The sequence below is a fragment of the Geotrypetes seraphini genome, chromosome 3 (genome assembly GCF_902459505.1).
Source record: "Geotrypetes seraphini chromosome 3, aGeoSer1.1, whole genome shotgun sequence".
NCBI lineage: Eukaryota > Metazoa > Chordata > Amphibia > Gymnophiona > Dermophiidae > Geotrypetes > Geotrypetes seraphini.
In genome coordinates, this window is record NC_047086.1 from 239,928,147 (window position 1) to 239,944,065 (window position 15,919).

General features: G+C 41.3%; 1 protein-coding gene across 1 annotated transcript in view; it reads right to left on the reverse strand.

The window, feature by feature from the left end:
- Positions 1-977: 977 nt before the first annotated feature.
- ENPP1 (ectonucleotide pyrophosphatase/phosphodiesterase 1) overlaps positions 978-15,919 on the reverse strand; it is a 206,326-nt gene continuing 191,384 nt past the window's right edge. Inside the window, exons 23-25 of the mRNA XM_033936592.1 lie at positions 9,893-10,025; positions 9,102-9,258; positions 978-2,067 (exon numbers count right to left, since the gene is read on the reverse strand). Of these exons, the coding sequence (XP_033792483.1) occupies positions 1,897-2,067; positions 9,102-9,258; positions 9,893-10,025 (461 nt within the window). The 3' untranslated portion in view covers positions 978-1,896. The remainder of the gene's footprint in view (positions 2,068-9,101; positions 9,259-9,892; positions 10,026-15,919) is intronic.

The window sequence follows — 15,919 nt, forward strand, 5'->3', positions numbered from 1 at the left end:
ACGTTTATAGCTTCAGTGATGCATTCCTGCAGATCATCCATAGTTACAGGTAGTGGAGGTATGTACCCCAAAAGGAAAAAGTCACAAACAGTAATGTCCGGTGGTCTCGGGGGCCACTTGAGGAACACCTGACCATTTTGTCGCATTGCATTGTCCGAAGGTTATAACTTCAGCACCAAGTGCAGCTTATAAAGGTGAAAGTGCAAGTGATTGTGTAAGATCTAGCTAAGCATGCTTGTTGTGACTTGTATTTGTTGTCATCATATTTATAAACATATTCCAATAAGTTTTGATTTTGTAACCTTTTAAAATCAAGGAGTGCTTTTGTGGACACCCTGTATAACAGATTTTCTAAAAAAAATTATGCTGTGCTTCTCATGAGCTTTTGAAGAGTTTTTGCATCTGTATTGCTTACAGAAAGAAACCTGTGTTTCTTTTCTTAACTGTTTGATTGTATTGCATTCACTAATAGTTTGGACATTCTCTGAATGAAGATTAGTGTATTAGTATTCTCAAATATACATTGATTTTCAATATTTAATCACAATAGTGGTGCATGAGCCCTGGCCAAGAAAAGTCACCGCCACAGCTAGGCTAAAGCAGTGTTTCTCAACTCGGTCCTGGAGTACCCCCTTGCCAGTCAGGTTTTCGGGCTATCCACAATGAATATGCATGAAAGAAATTTGCATATAATGGAGGCAGTGTATGGAAATTTCTTTCATGCATATTCATTGTGGATATACCTGAAAACCTGACTGGCAAGGGGGTACTCCAGGACCGAGTTGAGAAACACTGGTCTGAAGGAATAAGACATAATATAAGGGATTTGAAAATGAAGGCTCTTAGACCCAGATTCCAGCCCCAAACCACAGTTCAAAGAAGTAGGAAGCAAAAACTACGGGGGTTTCACAAAAGAGTCCTCCTGATGACTGAAGCCTCAGTTTTAGATAATAGATTCAATAAAAACACGACAAAAATTTAGAAGTTTCATTTCTGTTCTTTTTGCCATCACTTCGAATAAGACGTTTCAACAGATTTCCCCCTGCTGAAGGTCAGGAGTATTCCATCAGCTAAGAATCAAGTCTAAACAATTCAGACTAAGGATGAAATAAATTCTTAAGGAGGTACATTTTTGAAATTTTGTTGTATCAAGCAAGTGGAAATACAATGAACTTCCATTTGTCTGGCAACAAACAATGATCAAACACAAGTGTTTACGTATAGCAATCCATCAACTTCATAAATATATCTGAACTAACAATGATTCCCAATGTCTTGCAATATTTGGGAGAAAACAAGAAAGGCTGGTGCACCACAACAATATGAGAAAAAAAAAAACCACACATAAAAGGGGAGGAAAAACCATACAAGGCTCTGTTTTTGAATTAAAAAAAAAAAATCCTTTATTCATCCATCTGATATTCATTATTCATATGCCAGATCATTTGATAGATGAATAAGGAATGTCTAATGCATGAATAAAAAATATTTAATTTAAAAACAGAGCTTTAACGTTTTTTCCGATTTGTGTGCATTTTTATATTTTTACAATATTTAGAAGCCGGTTTTTACACCTCTTGCTGAATCTGTCAGTTGTGCATTCATAAAGAAGTTACTGTGCATGACTTAACACTTTCCAGTGCAGTAAATTTTTAACAGTATGTAGAATACAGATCAACAGAAGTTGCTATCCTGTTCTATAATGTCTTTGAGGTAGCAAAGTGACAATGGTAAATTTCAATTCAAACAATTTTCTTTGGAGGCACGGAGTCAGACATTCCAGCCGCTTTTAAACACTCCTCCTTATTCTGAAACTCGACATTGTCAGGGAAATACATACTATTTATTAGAATAAAGGCACATATGGAAATGCATAGGTCCTTAAACAAAACAAAATCAGTCCTCTTTGGCAGAAGTTGGCAAGTAGGTTTTGAGCTGTAAAACATCAGAAACGGGCAGTCTGCTGTCGTGAAAGAAACTGAGGCCAGTGATCAGTTCGACATCTTTGACACGGGCTGCGTGAAACCATATTCGCTCTTCAACCCACAAGGATTCATCTTTACCATCCTGTAGGGGCAGAGAAATAGATATAAGGACATTTCAAGAAATTAATTTCCAAGCTATTCCAATTTTCCAGGTTTGTGGCCTAATCAACGCAGGTTAGAGCACACAATACGAATATACAATATTACAAAAGTAAACAAACTATTATGAAACACTTTTCAAAACACCCCTAAAATGCAAAGAGCAAAAGGTTTGCCCAATACACCAAATAATAAAACATTGCCTTTATCCATGAAAATTATCCTTTAAGAGCGTAAATGACACATCATATAAAATTTATTCATTCGATAGATACTGTAGGTTAAAACTTGTATGAATACAGCATATATGTGTGCAAGATAAGTTGCTGGTCGAGGAGACATTCCCAGAGAGCAAGATTGGGGATGAATGCACATTTGATTTAATTTCAGCATTTTTAATCCATTTAACTCTAAAAGGTCCAAGCCATATTATCAAATGACTCTGCTGTCTAAATACTAAACTCAGCAGTACATGTATTTGTGTGCACACACGAATATGTATACAGTGGTACCTCGGTTTACGAGTGCACCGGTTTGCGAGTGTTTTGCAAGACGATCAAAACATTTGCAAAATCGGTGCCTCGGAAACCGAGCATGGCTCAATTTACGAGCATCCCCCCCCTCCCGCAATCCGGCACCCCCCCTTGCGATCCGGAACCCCCCCCTGCCTCGAACCGGCACCCCCCACGCCACGATCCGACCCCCCCCCCCCCCGACATGATTGGGCACCCCCCCGCCGCCACTTCTTACCCTCATCTGGGCACTCTTGAAAATCAGCCTTCTCCTCTGCTGGGCCTTGAGCATCTGAGCATGCTCAAGGCCTGCAAGTTCACGTGAACTCGCAGGCCTTGAGCATGCTCAGATGCTCAAGGCCTAGCAGAGGAGGAAGCCGATTTTCAAGAGTGCCCAGATGAGGGTAAGAAGCGGCGGGGGGGTGCCCAATTGTTTCGGGGGGATGTTGGATCGTGTCGGGGGGTGCCCAATCGTGTCGGGGGGGGTCGGATCATGGCGGGGGGGTGCCCAATCGTGTCAGGGGGGGGTCAGATCATGGCAGGGGGTGCCAGATCGCAGGGGGGGTGCCTGATCGCGGGGGGGGGGGAGCCTTCGAGGGGAGCAATGCCGGTTCTCGGGGGGGGGGGGGAACGCATCAAAGCGAATTTCCATTATTTCCTATGGAGAAACTCACTTTGATAAACGAGCATTTTGTATTACGAGCATGCTCCTGGAATGGATTATGCTCGTAATCCAAGGTACCACTGCATATATATTCCAAACATTTACAGACGCAACACAAGCAGAAAACGGTTAGCACTTGTGTTCTACAATTGACCCAGGGATAATTTAAATAGGATGTTTATACAATTATCCCAGGGGTTATGCCAATAATCATAAGTGTGGTAAAAAGAACGCAGGTACTTTTATGCAACCCATATAAGAACATAAGAATTGCCGCTGCTGGGTCAGACCAGTGATCCATCGTGCCCAGCAGTCCGCTCACGCGGCAGCCCCTAGGTCATGACCAGTGCTCCAAATGAGTCCAGTCTCACCAGTTTAGCATGAACTTGTCCAACTTTGTCTTGCCCTATAACAGACCCCAGAAGAGCGTTCCAGTTTTCTACCACTCTCTGGGTGAAGAAGAATTTCCTTAGGTTTGTACGGAATCTATCCCCTTTCAACTTTAGAGAGTGTCCTCTCGTTCTCCCTACCTTGGAGAGTGTGAACAGTCTGTCTTTCTCTACTAAGTCTATTCCCTTCAGTATTTTGAATGATTTGATCATGTCCCCTCGCAGTCTCCTCTTTTCAAGGGAGAAGAGGTCCAGCTTTTCCAATTTCTCACTGTACGGCAACTCCTCCATCCCCTTAAACATTTTAGTCGCTCTTCTCTGGACCCTTTTAAGTACACATGCATGTGTACTTGATGTGCTAGAATTCATACCTCTTGATCAGACATAACTGTATGTGGCTTCAATCTAGCTTTGATTTCTGCCAAGTTACCTCTAGTATTGTAGCAAGACATTTTAGTGCTCATTCTCAAAGCAGATGGATGCTTCAAAATGCCTAAAAAAACATCCAGATTTTGGAAAGTCAGAATTTGGATGTTTCACACTGCAGTTCATCCAAATAGCAAAGAGACATGTTGTGAACGTATTGTGGGCAGGACTAGGGAGGGCCCATAAGTAGGACGACCAACAGCGATTTTCAAACAGGAAGAAATATCCATGTCTAAAAAGAAGGATATTTTCATCTAGACCTACTTCAGTCACAATCAAGTTAAAAAAAATACCATGCTCAGATTGGGCAGCTGACCCTAAAAGTGAAACTAGATAAAAGACCAGGAGTTGGATTACGGAAAACATTCTCAAAAGACTATTTGTGAAGAGCTAACTAAATTAAAAATAGACAAGGCAAATGGGGCCTGATGGGCACTCAAGGAGCTCCACTCTCTCATCTTTTCAATGCTTCTTTAGAGTCTGGAGTGATCCCAGAGGGTTCATAGACAACCCCACGAAAGACAAAGGCGCGCGCCGACAACTGAGCGCAAGACGGAGGCCCGCGCCGAAGAAAATTACAGTTTTTAGGGGCTCCGACGGGGGGTTTTGTTGGGGAGCACCCCCCCAGTTTACTTAATAGAGATCGCTCCGGCGTTGTGGGGAGTTTAGGGGTTGTAATCCTCCACATTTTACTGTAAACTTAACTTTTTCCCTAAAAACAGGGAAAAAGTTAAGTTTTCAGTAAAATGTGGGGGGTTACAACCCCCCAAACCCCCCACAACGCCCCCACAACGCGGCGCGATCTCTATTAAGTAAAGTGGGGGGGTTCCCCCCCAATGCCCCCGTCGGAGCCCTAAAACCAGTAATTTTCTGCGGCGCGCACCTCCGCGCTGCGCTCAATTGTCTGCGTGCGCCTTTGTCCCGGCGCGCTTTTGACCTGACACCGTCCCAGAGGACTGGAGAAGGGCAGATATAGTCCCTCTGCACAACAGAAGTAAGGAGGAGGTTGGGAATAATAGGCCAGTTAGTCTGACTTTGGTAGCAAGTAAACTAATGGAAACGCATATCCTGTCTTGTTAACATTTGTGTACTTTGGTACTTATTGACAAAATCAATAAAAATGTTTTTCCACTCATACATCCAGGGGGGGGGGGAGCAGGATGGGAGTATATCTTTTGTTTTGGTATTATTCCTGATGGTAATGATGGATGGGGGGAGGGAATTTTTATCTTTTGTATAGATACTGATTGATTATAGTGCTTGGTTGATTATCATTATTTGTATATAAATTGTATTGCACTTTTTGTTGGCATTAGGCCTCCTTTTTACAGGGCTTGTTGCAGACCCCTGTGCCAGTCTCAGTGCAGTCTATGCTGTTTGCCCATTTCTCTTTCTTGAATATGTACACTTCTTATGAAAAACTATTTCTTAGTAAAAGCTTTATTTTGGGGAAGAAATGTATCTTGTGTTGCTGGCTTTCTTCTGAACCACCTTCCTTCTGGTATTGGAGGAATCGCCTTCATGAACTTCTGGGTTGGGAGGCCTGCTTGGCATGTTCTTCTCGACGCCGGAGCAGAGATTTTGTTCACACGTGGACTCCGTATTTGAACATTTTGACTCCTGAGAGTCGTAGTCGTGTTTTGAATAGACTTCACCTCTGATTCAATGCTTTATTGTTTCTTCGCTGATTCCTGCTTATGCATTTGTTGTTTGTATCTGGGGGGGGGATGGGGAGGGGAGGGCGGGGGGTTGGGGATTCTTTGCAGTGGGGTGGGGTGAGGTGGGTCCGGGGAGGGCATAAGAGTCCAGTCCTCCGCGGGTGTTTGATGAAAATGCATATCTTGGTTGTCATTGCTTTTGTATTTACTATTGCTTAATAAAATAGATTTAAAATAAAAACTAAATAAAGCTAAAAAAAAAATAAATAAAAATGTTTGACCTAAAAAATAATACAACTAATGGAAAGTCTTCTTAAGCAGAGGATAGTGAGATTTCTAGAATCAAATGGATTGCAGGATCTGAGGCAGCATGGTTTTATAAGAGGCAGGTCTTGTCAGAGAAATCCAATTAATTTCGTTGATTGGGTGACCAAACAGCTGGTTATGGGAGGGGGCGCTAGATATGGTGTACTTGGAGTTTATCAGAGCCTTTGACACGGTGCCGTTTAAGCAGTTGATAAATAAACTACGTGCCCTTGGTATGGGCTCTAAAATGATGGACTGGGTTTAAAACTGGTTAAGTGGAAGGAGCAAAGGGTAGTGGTAAATGGAGTTTGCTCCAAGGAAAAGGATGTTGTTAGTGGAGCTCTTAACATCTTTGTGAGTGACACTGAGGAAGTACTGTTTGGTAAAGTGTGTCTTTTTCCAGATGATACTAAACTCTGTAATAGCGAAGATACCCTGGAGGATGTGGATAACATGAGGTGAGATCTGGCAAAGCCTGAAGAATAGTTCAGTAATTAGCAGCTAAGATTTAATCTAATCTAAATTTTACATACCGAATCTACTCCCTAAGAAGCTCGACTCCGTTTACAGTTCATTCAAAAATGAAACATAACAAGTAAAAACTGTGGGATAAAAACAGAAATTGGTTAGATCAGTGGTTCCCAACCCTGTCCTGGAGGACCACCAGGCCAATCGGGTTTTCATGCTTGCCCTAATGAATATGCATGAGAGAGATTTGTATATAATGGAAGTGACAGGCATGCAAATCTGCTCCTTGCATATTCATTAGGGCTATGCAGAAAACCCGATTGGCCTGGTGGTCCTCCAGGGCAGGGTTGGGGACCACAGGGTTAGATTAGATGGATGGAAAAAGTTAGAAAAAAGAATGTTGAATTGCTTAAAATTACTATATGACAGCTAAAATCAAATTAACTTTTGTGAAAACAACCAGGTTTTTAAACTTTTTCGAAATTGAAACAATTGATCTACTACCAGTCTTAGGGAATCTGGAAGTCCATTCCAAATTCTCACCAATTTAAAAGTAAAAGATTTTGAGGATCCAAGATGGCGGATTAACTGTTTGGCCGAGTGTTCTGCTTCAGAGTGCTCGTCTAAACTTCTTTCCATTTTTAAATACCTGCAACATGCCGAAGCGGAGAGGGTGCAGTGCCGCCTGAGCCTCACGGCGTTCGGGCCCGGCCGGTCTCAGCAACATAGACGAGCTCCTGCGCCAAATGCAGGACATCATGGGAGCATCGGCACGCTCGCTGGAGACGTGCCGGGGCAAGACGGAGGTGTTCTCCTTGGGCTTAGAAACTACCTTGAACCCCAATGCTGGAGTGCCTCCCCCTCCTCCACAGATTGCCAGCTCCCTACGGGTGGAGGACCTATCAGAAGTCGATGAGGGACTCTCCCCGGACACTAATAGGAGCATAGATAGGAGCTTGGAGTTGAAATCCCTGTACCCACAAGGTATTCCTTCCGAATCTAGGGATTTGCCAGCACCACGACCTGTCTGCGAGCAGGAGAGCAGCAGCCAAGAGGGAACCTCAGTTGATGAGAACATTGACTTTTCTTCTAAAAAAACCCTTTCTTTTATATTAAAGAAACCCCAAGAGGTAACTCTTGAAGCTATTTGGGACCTTGTGGCAGATTTAGCTAAAACAATTAATCCCCAGCTCTCACAGTTAGAGCATAAAATTAATACCCAAGAAAATGAAATTAAGAATATCAAAGTTGATCTACAAGATTTGAAAAGTTCAATATTAAATTCTTCCCAAGAAATGAAAGTTTCCAAACAAATAACAGAAACACTTGTGAGAGATAACATCAATTTAAGGAGAAATTTGGAATCTCTAGAAAAACTTTTCCCACAATAACAACCTTAGACTAATTAATTTCCCAGAGCTGCTTCAGCAACTCCGAGAGATATGCTGAAACGTTATATGACGGAGGTGTTGGAAATTACTGAAGATTTGTTACCGCCATTCACCCAAGTGTATTATTTACCTATTATAAGGGAAGAAAAGCTAGAGGAAGATAATCAACAATCGCTTAATATTTCTACAATGCTGGAACTTTCAGATAAGGAAGTCGCAAAGCCAGCAACCCTTCTTCTTACAGTTGCCTTAGCACTAGATAAGAATTGACTATTAAGACTTTTCTTTAAAAAAAGACAGAAAGAATTTCTAGGGTATAAAATACAAATGTATCCGAATCTGTCACGAGACACACAAAAATGTCATCGTGAATTTTTGTTGTTATAGCTCTTGGGGCAACCTATTTTCTTCGTCACCCATATAAATGCATGATAGTCCTACCAAATGCAAAAATATGTTTTCTTTGATCCTAGCCAACTGACAACCTTCTTGTCAGCTGCTCGACTGAAAATAAGAGGAGGAATATGAAGTACTCTTAGAATATTTGATCTCCTGTTTTGACTTGGTCTAAGTCAAAAAGTATAAGTGCCGACTAGGCAACCTGTCAAATGTTTTGGTTATACCTGCTGCACGCCTAGGTCTCCCGCCCTTTCCCCTCCTCTAAAAATGCCTCTTTTCTCTCTGTGCGTTTAGAGGCAGGGGAAAGGCCTAAGCTGGTTTTAGATACGTCTAAAACCAGCTTTGGTTATGGGTACTTGGACGATCAGGCTTTTTGATCGTCCAAGTAGCCATTTAGGCCACTTTTTAGACGTTTTTTTCTTTTGATTATGAGCCCCTAACCATTTAACCCTACTCTCTGTTTTCTCTTGTAACCAGATGAGCTACAGTATTTTGAATAGTTGAGGCATATATTTTTCTGAGTCGCATAGTTTTCAGTTTAACAATTTTGCAAGCTGGTTAACATAACAGCCTTAATGTACTTTAGCACATTGATCTCCTAGAGGGCCTAGATGTAAATTCTCAAAATGATGTGATGTGTAAATTAGCAGAGGTTTCAGAAGCATTTCTGTTCAGGAGCTATGACCTCCGAATATAATCACATTACCTAAAACACAGAAGCAATACAAATTGCTATAGTTTGTATGCAAATGCATGCAAAAATAAGGTCCATGCAAGGCATATCATACTTGTGAGATGACTTACTGCACAACTTTCACTATTGTCCGCTCTGTGGGGCACAATGAAAGATAAGGCTTCAAGGCGACTTTCACACCGTACAGGCGTCTGGGACACATCTTTACAGCTGGACAGCACTATAAAGTAGTGTGTTGGGACTGGAACCTCTGAATTTGGTGTCACTCTGTAATACAAAGCCTTGGTGTCACACATGTATGTTTGCAAGAATGATGAGAAATCTCAAAAAATTAGCATGCATCAATATTGTATATCAATAGTATATCATGGTGCACAGATAGTTTGGCTGCATGGAAAAGAGGAGGCTGGGTCATTTGGGCAGGGTGTGATGAACCTGGAATACCATATAGGCGGTCATTCTATAAGAAACTGCCTAAAGTTATATGTATATTCTGGTCATTTGGACATATAAATGCATAAACAGCAATAATCCGGCTACATATGCCTTTCTTTAAGTGAGCACCTATTTTCAACAGCACATACCTTTATAGGTACATACTCAAATGGGTGGGGCACACAGGTACACATGCAACTTATGGAACAAATAAATTACTCTTATATCTCCCAAATCTAGGTTCACCAACTCTATGACTGGCGTAAGTGCTTTATAGAGATAGGAGCCAATATTCAGCATGACTTGTGTATAAATTTAGCTGGTGGAGGGAGGCAGTAAAAGGATATATCATGGCTCAGCGTCACAGAGTGTTATCTTGAGTGGCTTGGAGGCCTTTGTATTAAATCTTACAGTTAAGTAGAAATCTCACTTATACGATGTCATGGAAGGAAAAAACATTTCTTACAATTTAATTTGTTGTGATGTATCAAAATGGCCATCGTAGTCATAGTCAAACACAGGGCCACTGATTATGTTTACCCCATTTCTTTCTGAAGCGTATTTGAATAACAGAACATTATGAAAATAGTTCCAGATCACTGAAAAACAATTGAAGACAACAAATATTTAAAATAGTTCTTATTCATAATCAATTACACTAGGTGAACAATTATATATTGTATTATTTACAAAACATTTAGCATCCATAGTTATACAATGGCCCTGATTCTATAAATGGCGCCTAGAATGTGTCCCTGTTCACACAGTTAACTGCAGGAAACCATCTCTGTGTCATTCTTTAAGGAGAGAGGGAAGAATCAGAGTCTGAATGGGCACAGCCACTGACCCGCAAGCCTTGCATTGAAGAATCTTGGTGTAGAAGGACTGAGGTTGAGATAGATACTACAGAATGACAGTCTCTGGTCTCCAGAGCTGAGATTGTGATGTCATAATGCCTCATTCCACCAATGACTAAGAGCCAACTTCATCAGTGATGTCACAGTGGGTTCATTATCTTATACTTGGCTCAGATACAAAATCAGAGCATGAATGTTCACAGCCACTGACCCTCAAGCCTTACATTGAAGAAAACTGGTGTAGAAGGATTGAGATTGAGACAGACACTAAAGAATGACACAGGAAGGTTGGACACCAATAATGTTTTTTTTTAAATTGATTAATTGGTGCTGATAATTGAAAGCACAATTAAAAACTGATTAAATAAAAATTGAAAAAATAAATTTGCTAATAGGCTGCCTCAGGAGCCCGATTATTAATGTATTATGGGCTCCTTTTACTAAGCTGCGATAGCAGTTTTAGCACGCGCTGAATTGCCGCGCGTACTAGACCTTAACGCCAGCATTGAACTGGTGTTAGTTCTAGCCGCGTAGCGTGGGTTTAGCGCACACTAAAATCGCTATCGCAGCTTAGTAAAAGGAGCCCTATGTCATGCGGTGTGCAGCCTATGATGAATAAAACTCTCAATAGCAACACTTGTGAGGGCATTTTCTTCGTGAGAACTCTGCACTAGTGAAAAGCAAAACTTGTGCGGAGTTCTCATGAAGAAAATACCCTCACAAGTGTTGCTATTGAGGTTTTTATCCATGATAGACTGCACTCCGCAAGACATAGTACATTTGGGATCAAGTTAGAAAATCCAGTGGCATTATCATAAGATACCATTTTATTTGGAACATCTATGAGGGCAAAAAGTCAAATTTTGGCAAAAAATAACAAACTTTTGTTTATAATGACGGGGGTTGCCATGCAGCTTATTTTAAAGAATTGGAAAAATTGGGATAGATTAAATTATTCATTCTGGTGGGAATCCCTATGTTATGTCTCTAAAATGGAAAAGTTTATGGCCATTCAGAAGGGATATTATAAAAAATTTATGGATGTTTGGGAACCATTAACTAAATATTGCAAGGATTGATTTATTTATATAACTGAGGAAAACATGAACATCCGGGGAGGGGGTATGATTTGGCATTGGTTAAGAGATATAGATAGATTGTTTACAGGTATTTTTATGAGGTGTTGGTTAATTGGAAAGTGGGGGGGGGGGGTGGAAGAAGTCTTGTCTTTATTCTATTAAGTATATTGTGCTGTAATGATAATATTTTATGTAAATGCATCATCTTTTGTGCACAATTGAAGTTTTGAAAATGAATAAAGAATTTTTTTTAAAATCAGACACCCCTGCAAGTGTATTGTGTATCACCAACCGAATAAATGTGTCTTTTTTGAGCTATTTCAATTAACTACCTTCTTGTCACTCTCCCGGTTGGATAAAGGAAAATCTTAAGCTCATTAGATAGAAATATAGAAACATAGAAAAATGACGGCAGAAAAGGGCTATAGCCCACCAAGTCTGCCCATACCAAAATACCCGCCCCCCTGACTTTACTCCCCTAGAGATCCCACGTGAATATCCCATTTTCTCTTAAAATCTGATACGCTGCTGGCCTCAATCACCTGCAGAGGGAGTTTGTTCCAATGATCCACCATTCTTTCGGTGAAGAAGTATTTTCTGTAGTCGCTATGAAACATCCCTCCCCTGATTTTCAGCGGATGCCCTCTGGTGGTCGAGGGTCCTATGAGACAGAAGATACCATCTTCCGACTCGGTACGGGCCGTGATGTACTTAAATGTTTCAATCATGTCTCCCCTCTCTCTTCGTTCCTCAAGTGAGTACAGCTGCAATTTATTCAGCCTTTCTTCATACGTGAGATCCTTGAGCCCCAAGACCATCCTGGTGGCCATTCGCTGAACCGACTCAATTCTCAGCACATCTTTCCAGTAGTGTGGTCTCCAGAATTGAACACAATACTCCAAATGAGGTCTCACCATGGATCTGTACAGCAGCATTATGACCTCAGGTCTCCTGCAGACAAAACCTCTATGGATACAACCCATCATTTGCCTTGCCCTGGAGGAAGCATTCTCCACTTGATTGGCAGCCTTCATGTCATCATTTTGCTCTCAGCTTCAAGCCTTGATTCTTTATTGTACTTTCTTATGTTTTTCGCCAAGTGTTTAAATCTTGGATCCAATTTGAGGACTTGAGTAATATTAAACCTGTGTAGTTGAATTTCTTATTATTTTTGGTTGTTAAACAGCCAATTTTATTGGAATGTTGGAGAATGTCCTAACTTTAATTTCTTTCTGTACAAGTTATAATGCTTGATATTTCTTATAAATAAAAAAAAACAACAAAACAAATCAGGCTCCTGAAACAGGCCGTATTGGCCGAAACACATGCGTGTCGAACCACTGCACAAACTGTCACTATTTTGAAATAAATCAGCACACTTGCATTCTTGAATATCTCCACTGTTGTATTAATTGACCAAAAGAAAGTGCTGTTTATGATTTTAATTGTATATATGTAGTAATGCACTTTGTTTTGGTTCTTGAATTAGGGTGAGGGAAGGGGGGGGAATGTTTTGTAGTACTTCTTTGATCGATTGCAAGTGCTGTCTTGATGTCAATTGTATATATATTTTAATGCACTGTTTTTGAATATCTCCACTGTTGGTTTGTTCATGCCTAACTCTGAATGGCATGCGGTAGGTGCAGTTTCACTAGGCGCCTGCCGATTTAGGTGTTTTTAAAAAAAATAGAATCAAGACAATATGCCCAACATTTTGCATAAGATCAAAAGACGTACCATGCTGGGTTAGGAAAGGAGGAGAAGCCACCAAACCTTTCGACCAGAGGCCCCTCAAACCCAGCATCAGCCATCAGTGGCTAGTCCTAATCACAAGTACATGGCGGGATCTCAAGGAACAGATTCTTTTTTTTTTTTACTCACACTCAGAGATAAGTAGTAGCTTATGAGCCTTTCTTCTATGAACTGGTCTAAATCTCTTTAAAACCCAGCCACACTATGGGCTGTATTCTGTTTAAGGATGCCTACATTAGGCGCCGCTAGGCACTCAACCAAGGGCACCTGGCAGCGGCCTAATTTTGGAGTCTGCGCACATCTTTTTGGCGTGGTAATGGACCAGGCCAGTTTTCAATCAAAAAAAATTAAATTACCAATCAATCAATGATCTAAAAATGGGAATAACTAGTGAGATAATTTAATTTTGCTGATGACACAAAGTTGTTAAGTCGCAAGAGGATTGTGAAAAATTGCAAGAGGACCTTGTGAGACTAGAAGGCTGGGCATCAAAATGGCAGATGATGTTTAATGTGAGCAAGTGCAAAGTGATGCATGTGGGAAAGAGGAACCCGAACTATAGCTATGTGATGCTGGGTTCTGTGTCAGGAGTCACTGCCCAAGAAAAGGATCTAGGTGTCATTGGTGACGATATGTTGAAACCCTCAGCTTAATGTGTGGCGGTGGCTTAGAAAGCAAATAAAATGTTAGGAATTATCAGGAAAGGACTTGAAAACAAAGATGAAAATGTTACAATGCCCTTGTTTTATTCTATGGTACAGTCGCAACTTGAATACTGTGTGCAGTTCTGGTCGCTTATTCTGAAAAAAGATATAGTGGAATTAGAAAAGATACAAAAAAGGGTAACGAAAATGATAAAAGTAAAAGGTTTGGGATGACTTCATAATGAGGAGAGGCTAAAGCAGCTACGGCTCTTCAGCTTGGAGAAGAGACGGTTTAGGGGAGAACTGATAGAGGTCTATAAAATACTGAGTGGAGTGGAAAGGGTAGATGTGAATCACTTGTTCACTCTTTCCAGACTAGGGGACATGCAATGAAGCTACTAAGTAGTAGATTTAAAACTAACCGGATAAAATATTTCTTCACACAACGTGTAATTAAACTCTGGAATTCATTGTCGGAGAATGTGGTGAAATCAGTTAGCTTAGTGGGGTTTTAAAAAGGCTTGGAGCCTTGAGCATGCGCAGATGCTCAAGGCCCAGCAAGAAGAGGAGGCCAATCTTCGGGCACCGGCACCAACGCACAGGACATGCCGGTGCCGGTGGCCAGATGACAGTAAGCAGCGGCGGGGGGTGTGCTCAATCGCGGCGGGGGGGGGGGGGGCCCGATCGCAGGGGGGGGTGCCCAATCGCGGGGGGGAGGGTGCCGGATCTCAGGGGGGACCTTCGGGGGGAGCAATGCCGGTTCTCGTGGGGGGGGGGGGAATGGGGGTGGGAACGTATCAAAGCGAGTTTCCATTATTTCCTATGAAGAAACTCACTTTGATAAACGAGCATTTTGGATTACGAGCATGCTCCTGGAACGGATTATGCTCGTAATCCAAGGTACCACTGTATAAGCAAGATATACAAGGAGAGAGGGAAGAAAAGAGGAAGAACCAGAAGCAAATATTTGGAGTGGTCAGCTATGCATCTGTACAAACTGGTCATGAAATTTCCATGGCGACGAAGTAGTGGGATTATTTGAAGATGTTCTAGAAATACGGCATTTTCAACAGCATATTCATGTTTGTTGTATAGACATAACGAGTTCCACCAGAAAGTGTAGTCTAAGAGAGAGGCTGATTTCCTGTTTTTGAGGATACGCATGACAGCCGTTGCAAACATAGTTATCGATCAGCTCTGAAGGGCAATTCGAGCTGGCAAAGCATGGGTGTTGAGAACGAAGGGTGATCATATCCAGAGTTAGATCAGAATTACACATGGAAATTTTCTAAGTCCATCCATGTACTAACAATCTTAACTCATCAATTTTTTGTGTATTCATTTTCAAATGTAGGGCTCCTTTTACAAAGCCGCGGTAGTGGTTTCTACCACAGTCTGGCGGAGTTAATGCTCCAATGCTCACAGGACTTCCATGCGTGTCGGGAGCATTTACTTCACCACAGCTTTGTAAAAGCCAGCGTTAATGTTCCAAAAGAGAATCTTGGTAGCAAGTTTTAGCTGTAAGAACTGGTTCCATTGGTAAGGTTTCTGTTCTGTTTCACTTCTAGACACCCACATTTTTCAGTCCTTATCACCACAGTTAGGAGCACCTTTCTTAGAATGGCGCCTACCATTCACGCATTCATTTCAATTCCCTTTTTGAAAGCAGAACACTGATGTGATAAATCTTTTTTAAGTTGTATTGTTCTTTTTGTTGCTTTTGTATCGGTCCACATTTTCAAAGCAGTACCGAGTTGTCACTTTCACTCTTCCATTTTTTATGTTTTAATATAATTTCTTGCAATTGCATTCTTCATTCTTTCTCACATAACTTTTGTATTAGTGAGCTTCCTCCTCTAGTATGTATTGGTAATACTTATTGATCTTTGAAGGAGTATGGTTTGATAATTGGGTTCTGATCCTAACAGTATGTATGTATGTATGTATTTATTTATAGCATTGATATACCACTTAAAGCCTAAGTGGTTCACATTCAGGTACTCAAGCATTTTCCCCTATGTGTCCTGGCAGGCTCACCCTCTATCTAATGTACCTGGGGCAATGGAGGGGGTGGGGGATTTGGTGACTTGCCCAGGGTCACAAGGAGCAGCAGGGGATTTGAACCCACAACCCCCAATAAAGTTTTATTTTATACTATCTA